This window comes from Euwallacea similis, chromosome 2 (genome assembly GCF_039881205.1).
Source record: "Euwallacea similis isolate ESF13 chromosome 2, ESF131.1, whole genome shotgun sequence".
NCBI classification, from domain to species: domain Eukaryota; kingdom Metazoa; phylum Arthropoda; class Insecta; order Coleoptera; family Curculionidae; genus Euwallacea; species Euwallacea similis.
The window spans coordinates 9,141,685-9,149,668 of record NC_089610.1 but is presented as its reverse complement, the minus strand read 5'-3'; the positions used below and the strand labels follow the sequence as shown (position 1 = coordinate 9,149,668).

Sequence of the window (7,984 nt, the reverse complement as noted above, 5' to 3'; positions counted from 1 at the left end):
CAATTCAACGTTTGTTTTAACACAAAACTGTTAAAATTGTCCCAAAAAATCCCAAAGAATCTATATGTGTATATGTGAATTTATAACGTATTATTTGCCGGATGTAAATGGAATTAACTACATCGTAAACGATCTTACGCATTAAAAATTTGTCGTCACACAATAATGAGAATCAAACAATTTATACTCATTAAGTTCAAAATACGTACAAGTTGTAATCATCATTAAACATATGTCACATACTTTTAATTGCATAATAATTCAAATATTGATCGATGAAATTTCCTTTGTTTACTTTTCTTAATTGAACCAATGTAATGATCTTCAAAGCAAAAACACGATTCAGTCGATAGAAAGTTCCTTGAAAGTGGATAATAAATCTGGCCCGCCATCATCGTCTTCTTCTTGGTTTTGTATGTTCCCCGAAACTAGCGTTTCTAGTTGGTCAAAAAGGCCTTGGTAACATTCAAGTTTTTGGAGCCACAATTCTGGAAAATTATCACAAAATTCACTCATTCCTACTGGCAAAATGCTTTAATTACCATGCAGACAATCTAGAGAAGCACCATACCCTCCATAATCTTCAGGCAGTACTTCTTTGGGCACATGACTTTGCAAGCTTCCTACATCTTTATGCACATGAATCTATAATCACAGAAAATTGCCTCATTAATTTAATGATAAATTTTTCTGCCTATAAACTCACTCTTTTTCTCATTTTCTCCTTCAACATTGGCGTAACCAAGCTCAGAACCATCTGCATGGAACTCGGCAAATTAATGTAATGAATCCCCTCTAAGCGGGTTGAAAATACGTTCTGAAACCTTTGAGTTATGATATATCTCTTGCACAAACCTTAAACTTACCTCTAGGACTTTGGCAGCTTTGCGAATGGTCCCCACTCGAAGCTTGAAGATGTGCCCCAATTGAACCCCTTCCAGATCGTAAATTAAAGTGTCATGTAGGGCCATATCTTCTCTTATTCTAATTTCTACAATGTTATATGAGTGGGCAAAGAAGTTAAGGGCGTCAAAGTTATGTGGATTTATGTCTTTAAGTTTAATAATTGTAACTCTGCTGAGGCTGGGAGTGAGGGTTGGTAGGGGGATGATGTAGCTGGAAATTTTGGTTGCAGGAAGATTACTTGTGAAGGGGCGACACCTTTTGTTGACTTACATAACATTTGCTATTAACTTCATATGCTCCATTTTGGGGTTTTTGTCCACATAAAGCTCTGGAATAGTTTTTCTTATTGTGTAATAATTGCTCAGTTTGCTTTTGCATTTTTCAAGGTTGAATTTATTCACCACAAGAAAGATCTCTAAGATGGCGTCGCAAGGCACTTTTGGTAGATGCTTCTGATGTTCAAACCAACCTCTCAAACTCCCCTTATCCTCCTCCAAATCTCTCTCACTTTTCCCTAATTTCTCTATAACCAATTGCCGAACTTCTTCTCGATTTCTATGCAGCAAACTGTTCAAATCTGTTCGACTACTCTCAACACTCATATTATACAACACTGTTGTAAAACCGCGATTTCTTGCGAGATTTGCAACAATCAAAAGTGGTATACTTCCATAAAGGGTTCTTGAACCAAACGAGAAACTCGAGACAAGGACGATGAAAATGCAGGTTTGTTCATGGTTTGATGGATGTTTTTGGTTTTGGAGTCTAGATGAATGCGGTCGGGCTTGTAATTTTGTTTTGGCTTAACGTCTAGATTTCCTTGACTCACGATGACGGTCAAAACACTGTGTTTTATTTAAACATTTTTTATAAACTATTGTCGTTGTAGTGTCAACGAGTTCAAGAGAAATCTTTTGCCCCTCAATTTATTAATATCATGGGCATTAATGTTGTTTATTAACGGATACAAGACAAACCCCTTAAAGAGAACTTTTTCGATTTCCAGTACAAAAACAATCGCCTTTTCTAATTGCTTCTATGCGCAATTCTTAAATCATGTCTATTCTTTTGCGCTTATTTCCCTGTCAGAAATCAGATAATTTCTCTCAGTCTGCATTGAAAATTTCGCATTTTGCGGGCACAAAGAAGCCCCATGCCGCGGACGAGATAAGGCCCTTTTTTATCCAAACGAGAATTTGTTTTGGAAATCCTCTGAATAAGACAAACGAGTAGACAAGCCAAAAGCTTTGTGGTCTTGGAACCAGTTTTTTTTTACTTTTACTCGGTAGATAGTTGAATGTATTTTCCAATGATGATATGAGATCTTAAGCATAACAACAGTTTCGACTTTATCATATCAAAAGAAAAAAGAAGGCCAAGGGTATACATAAAATGGCGGCCAACTGGGGTGGGGGCGATTTTGCTGAGTTTCGAAGTTGACAAATAGAGGTGGTTATGAATCTGCCGGGTATTTTCAAAGCCTACTTATTTAAATAATTAGTAATTCAAGGCAGTATTGTCCTTATACACTTGCATACGTTAGAAAAGGATGGATAGGTGATAAGGTATGTTGAGACTTATTTTTGACGTATCCGCTTGTAATTGATTTACATTGAGAGTAATTACAAATGTTTAACGTCAAGACAAATTTGTTGATTTATTTTCCAAATTTCTGAATTAAATCACGTATATTTTTATTCTTTTTTAAGAAGTCGTTTATCCAGACGATGGAGAGTAGTATTAAAATGTTCAACAGTGTTGACCAGGTAAATATGAGAACATCACATTTTGACGTATCTATTGTTAATGAGCTTACACTGGGGGCAATTACAAATTTTACATGGCAAAACAAATTCACATGAGGACTTAAGCATAGAACGTAACGTATCCTGCTTTTTTGAAATCAACAAAAAGAGGGTCCACATGTTAAATTTAACAGCCGGCGGATAAAACCGCCCCTTAATAAGAATTTATATGATTCGCTTGGATCCCAGGGATCTAACTGTATCGTTTATTTACGAAAAGAGTTAAGAAAGGGATGTTGTGGTTTTCGTAATTTTGGGCATAGCCGAAAGGTGTCCATTTAAATATCGTTGAACCACTGAGCTTTCAGGGCAAGAGATCTGCTCTCGATGGAATCTAGAGCCCTTCCATTCTAACCCTATGTAACCCAGAATTCTCAGCTTTAGTTTATCGTAATCCTCACAATTGAATTTGCAAGTCATAATTACGTAAATCTTAGTCTTGCTGCGGGTAAACAGAGACAATCTAAGGGTGAGACTTCCGCAGTTTCCCACCTTGGGCTTAGGCCGCGTTCACAAAATCAATTTCCCACCGTTTCGGGAAGCTTAGAGGTCAGCGGAAACGACTGGGGAGCCATTCCGTGCTCGACCCTTTTGTCATTTTACTTTTTGGCGACCTTTCGGATGAGATAACATTTTTAATATTTTATTAGCCTCGGGATGTTGCCGGAATATTAGGAAGCGATGCGACAAGACTTAAGTGTTACGCTGGGAATTAATAAGATATTTAGGATCCGCTTGCCGGAATAGAGATGGACCATGTTTTATTTAAAGTCAAATCTCTCCCCTTCTTTCGTTTTCGATGAGATTAAAATATCTCGAAAGGCGTCGACCATCTTATAACATCATTAAATATATGAGAAAATGGCGGCCGGTTATAACAAGAGCAAGGTTGCCGAGTTTCTAGCTTCATGACAAGAGATGGCTATGAAGCTACAAAGGTTTCAGATTAGTGAAAGTTAGATTATATTTTTTTTAGTTGCGGACAATAGAAAAAAGAGAATATGTGATAGAATATGTTGAAGTTCGATATGGTAGGAGTAGTTATAAACGTAGCAAGACGAAATAAATTCATTAAATATTTTCGATACTAGGTAAGGAACTAAGCTAAAAGCAATCCCTTTCAAGCTTACAAAAAAGAATAATTCTTCAAAAGGAGTAAACGAAAAAATAACTTCTCTTGATTCAGTTTGCACCTTTCTGTGGATGCAATTACAGATGTTTATTAGATTTAACTACCTTTTTTCAGGATTTTTCTCCCTTTAGTCTCCTTTTGTTCGAGCATGAGATACAATACTGCAACAAACAGTGAGTTTTTCAGACTACGATCAAGGCTCCCTCTGAGTGAAATTCCATTACCTAATTAAATTCTCAATTTAATTTGAAACTAAGCAATAGGAGGAACAAGATTTACAATTCGCGATCCGCAATTCACGCGTGTATATGGACATTAAGCTTTATTTAAATAATGATTGGAGAAGTTGGGGGTAATTTATGTTCTGTTTCATTCTCGTAAAATAGAATAGACATAGCTTTCTTAAAAATATATATATAACTACTACCTGAATTAAAAAATTAAATAGATGTTTTTTTTTTCTTTATACTCTGCAATTCAACGCTCAAACCTCATATCCCATACTTGAAAACAACATATGTAGGTGTCAGTAATCTTATAATATCGTTACTAAATATACTGGAAAATGGCGGTCAATTTTGATAGGCAACTCGATGACATTGCGAAAATCCGAAGTTCACAATTGGAGATGGTTCTAATCTAACAATATTTTTTACTGTACAGGGTAAATCAAAGTTCAGTACAAACATTTAAGCTATGACTACGTAGTTTCCTAATAATCTTACATGTTTCTTGTCAAATTTGTTGACAATTTGGTTTAAGTGAAAGTTAGTACGTTTCATCTATTTTGTAGTTTTGATAAATCTACAGTTTCAAAACTCCGGGGAACAATGTTAACGGACTACGAAAAATTTCAATAAACTTGAGTGTTTTTTTTTTGTTTTTCGTAATAATCTGTTTTCTGCCTGCATTGTTCTTAGGAGCATTACATTTCAACAAATTTGACAGGAAACGCGTACGATTATCAAACTACGCAGTCAAAGCCCACTAGGAATTTTGATAATGTTAAAACTTTAACGCCTTGTATATCGAAAACTACGCATTTGAGGACTCACGTTTATAGGAAAAAAGTTTTATTTTGATCTTAAAAATACGCCCCTGAATTCATTCTATTGAATTTTGAATCACCCTATATACATATAAATTTAGTTATCAGTTGAGAGTATATTTTGTTATTTTTTTATTTCGTGCGGTAAAAAAGGATGGACATGTAATAGTATATGTTGAGATCTGTTTTTAACACCTCTGCAAGTAGTAAATTTACAGTGGGAGCAATGACAAATTTCGCCCGACAAAATAAGTTTATTGAATTTCTTCGGAGTATTACATTATGATTTATGTTCGACATTTCCATTATCAAGTAATTAAGGTATTTAGTAGTTATTTTAACTTTGACTTGACCCTTTAATTATCAGCTAATTGACAAGAAATCTGATACAAAACATTGTATGTAACGCGAATGTAATATGATTTTATTCAACCCATCTATCTATGGACTAGCTCACAAACCCGGTCCACAATGAACTAAGTCGTCTTGTAAAATTACATTACCTCGTTATTCCGTAAGTAACTATTTACTTTGGCACATTTATTCATTACCTTTTAGGGCGTTATAATCAGTTACGTACATGATGTAGAGTTGTGTTAATTTGCAATAGTGAACATTTTGAGCTGTTGGGCTTTAATGAGTTTATAGTGGAAGGAATTACAAATTTCTTCACATTTTAGTTTCAAACGACATATGCAAACAAAATCAAATTTTAAATTCATGGTTATAGAAGGGTGATTTTTAAAACCCTCCTTTGATTTATGGCTATCGTGCAGTGGGTAATATCACAGACTTTACAAGGCAAAAAAGTCCTCAATATTTCAAGAACTTATACACGACAAAAGCTTATGAGCATCGGTTTTTTTGCAATTTCATTCGCACCTCTGTCGTTTTCTTTCAAAAACATTACAGGGACATATAGTAACTGTTTCAGCTTCCTGGACTGAATCCTATTCGCTTTCTTCGCTAAATTCCATGACGCAGTACCAAAACCTCATGTTGTAAACTTGAGAAAACCGCAATCACCACCATCCAACAACGCCTTCGGAAAAAAATTACCTCTAGGAAACCGCTATAAGATAAAACTATAAGATAAATCTAATCTAAGTTGTTTGGAGTAAAATGAGTTTTGCACAACGAAAAAAATTCAATGCCAACTTTTGACCCAGTTTAACAATTCTTTTAATAAAGTACAGTTGAAGGATAATGGGCGAGCGGCTAGGTAACACTAACACTGTTACTAAAGATGTCAATCAACAACATTTATTTGTTAAGTTAATTTCGTTATTAACGTGCAACTTCTCGGGAAAGTTTGAAACACGGAGTGATGAAGAGGGTAAGTCCGACGTGTTTGCAGTGACGAAACACATTACTTAGCATTATTTTGAACAACCTTTATTGCGACAATTAAGAACAAGTGTTTTAATTGTTTTGTCGCCAGGATAATTTGGCCATAATTTATTTAAAATGGATTAGTACCTGCACTCAATTTACCTTTTGGTCATTTTAAGCTTGGACATCAGCCCGCAGTGTAGTAGTTCACATTAGTATCCCCGAAATTTAAAAAAAGTAGAGGTGGGTATTTACGTTTTTTTTAAATTTCTGTGTGCCATTATTCAGTTTTTCAGCTACAACTTCATCTTTCTTAAACAAATATAAATTATATTTTCCTTGAGAGTATTTTTTGGAAAACAATGCCAGCAAAATTATCAATACTGATGATACTCCTTATTTGTGGGGTCATATTTAACCACCTCTGCTAAGTGTTATGTGAAAGTTCCTAAAAATTAGTAATTTGCAGAAAATGTCCAAGCTCTCCAAGTTGCTGCAAGTCACCGAAGAAGAAAAAGACGCAATTCTAAAACACTATTCCATAACTGAAGAGCAATTCGATGACAATGTCCGGATTCTGAAAGAGTGGATCAAGCAGAGCGAACACCTCCCTGATGATGATAGCAAGTATTCCCCTTCGAAATAGGGCAAATCTTAAAATTTCAAATACTGCAGACGACAACAAATTGAAAATAATTCTCCTGAACTGCAAAATGAGTTTGGAAAAGTCCAAGCAATGCTTGGAGGGCTACTACAGGATCAGATCTAGATACCATAGTGAATTCTTCGACAAGCTCGTTCCTTCAGCAAAGGAGTATCAAGAGAGTAAAAGATTTGTGTAAGTTTCCTTTAAGCTGTCACATAGCTTGTTCAAATCACTTCTTTTTTAGCAAAACCGCGATAATGCCCAAGCTCACTCCCGATTTATGTCGTATAACGATCTTCAAGGCAACAGATCCTGAAGGCGAAGCCAACGACGCTTACGTATACGAACTCCCTGTGTTTATGATGGCTGAAATGAGGGTCACAGAGGAAATGTGCCTTTCTAACATCATAATCGTCGATTTTGAGGGATATTCCTGGAAGAATTTGATGAAGTACACTCCAACTGTTAACCAGAAATTAACGGATATGCTGGTAAAATCGCTCACTATTCAATCGAACCAAAAATGATTTTGTTGTGTAATTAGATCGCAGTAAATCTGAGGATAAAATCCATACACTTTATTAACACCAACAACATTATAGAGCATGTAATGAGACTGATAAAGGCCCTGCTACCAAGCAAGCTTGTAAACAAGGTAGTATTATACAGGCGCTCATTAAAAAAGCCTCAAGTAGGTCTTGAAATGTCAAAAAATAAAATAATATTTTAGATCCACATTCACAAGACAGCAGAAAGCCTCTCTACGCACATTCCCCTTGAGTGCCTTCCCTCTAACTATGGAGGAACTGGAGAAGCAATCGAAGACCTTTATGGTAAGTTTTCTGTAGTCCCAATCTTTCTGTTAGAATTTTCCGATTTTAGACGAATGGTGTCAGCAAATCGATGATTCGCAAGACCTTTTCGAGAAGCTTTTGCTTATAAAATCCAGTGAGAAAATCGAACTTGATCCGTATCAGAGGGACATGTTTGGTTGCGGTGTTGATGGGTCATTTAAGAAATTGGCTTTAGATTAAAAGATATTGAGACCTTTGTTAGTGTGATATTATATAAAAATAGTCAAGTCACAATAAACGATAGGTACGAGAGCAACTGAA

General features: G+C 35.5%; 2 protein-coding genes across 3 annotated transcripts; one reads left to right on the top strand and one right to left on the bottom strand.

The window, feature by feature from the left end:
• Positions 1–295: 295 nt before the first annotated feature.
• On the bottom strand, positions 296–1,653 carry LOC136417876 (alpha-tocopherol transfer protein-like). Its single transcript, XM_066403735.1, has 5 exons — positions 1,177–1,653; positions 867–1,116; positions 707–817; positions 543–645; positions 296–488 (listed from the first exon to the last, which is right to left on the bottom strand). The coding sequence occupies exons 1-5, from the start codon at positions 1,506–1,508 to the stop codon at positions 343–345; spliced, it is 942 nt and encodes a 313-aa protein (XP_066259832.1). The 5' UTR covers positions 1,509–1,653; the 3' UTR covers positions 296–342.
• A 4,549-nt stretch (positions 1,654–6,202) lies between these two features.
• Positions 6,203–7,984, top strand: LOC136419259 (alpha-tocopherol transfer protein-like). Of its 2 annotated transcripts, none has more exons than XM_066405470.1 (7): positions 6,203–6,227; positions 6,693–6,846; positions 6,899–7,061; positions 7,114–7,360; positions 7,414–7,524; positions 7,600–7,702; positions 7,752–7,984. In XM_066405470.1, exons 1-7 carry the CDS (start codon positions 6,219–6,221, stop codon positions 7,901–7,903), a joined length of 939 nt encoding a protein of 312 aa, XP_066261567.1. In that variant the 5' UTR covers positions 6,203–6,218; the 3' UTR covers positions 7,904–7,984. The 2 variants fall into 2 exon arrangements, with proteins under 2 accessions (XP_066261567.1, XP_066261568.1); XM_066405471.1 differs by lacking the exon at positions 6,203–6,227 and adding an exon at positions 6,356–6,466.

What these genes read in the sequence shown, in the direction of transcription:
- LOC136417876 (XM_066403735.1), bottom strand. Translation starts at nt 1,508, where the DNA reads ATGAGTGTTGAGAGTAGTCGAACAGATTTGAACAGTTTGCTGCATAGA. An exon ending in AGGAGAAAATGAGAAAAAGA is followed by an intron (nt 646 to 706) that starts GTGAGTTTATAG and finishes CTGTGATTATAG; the next exon opens with ATTCATGTGCATAAAGATGT. An exon ending in TTCTCTAGATTGTCTGCATG is followed by an intron (nt 489 to 542) that starts GTAATTAAAGCA and finishes ATAATTTTCCAG; the next exon opens with AATTGTGGCTCCAAAAACTT.
- LOC136419259 (XM_066405470.1), top strand. An exon ending in ACACCTCCCTGATGATGATA is followed by an intron (nt 6,847 to 6,898) that starts GCAAGTATTCCC and finishes CAAATACTGCAG; the next exon opens with ACGACAACAAATTGAAAATA. An exon ending in CAAGAGAGTAAAAGATTTGT is followed by an intron (nt 7,062 to 7,113) that starts GTAAGTTTCCTT and finishes CTTCTTTTTTAG; the next exon opens with CAAAACCGCGATAATGCCCA.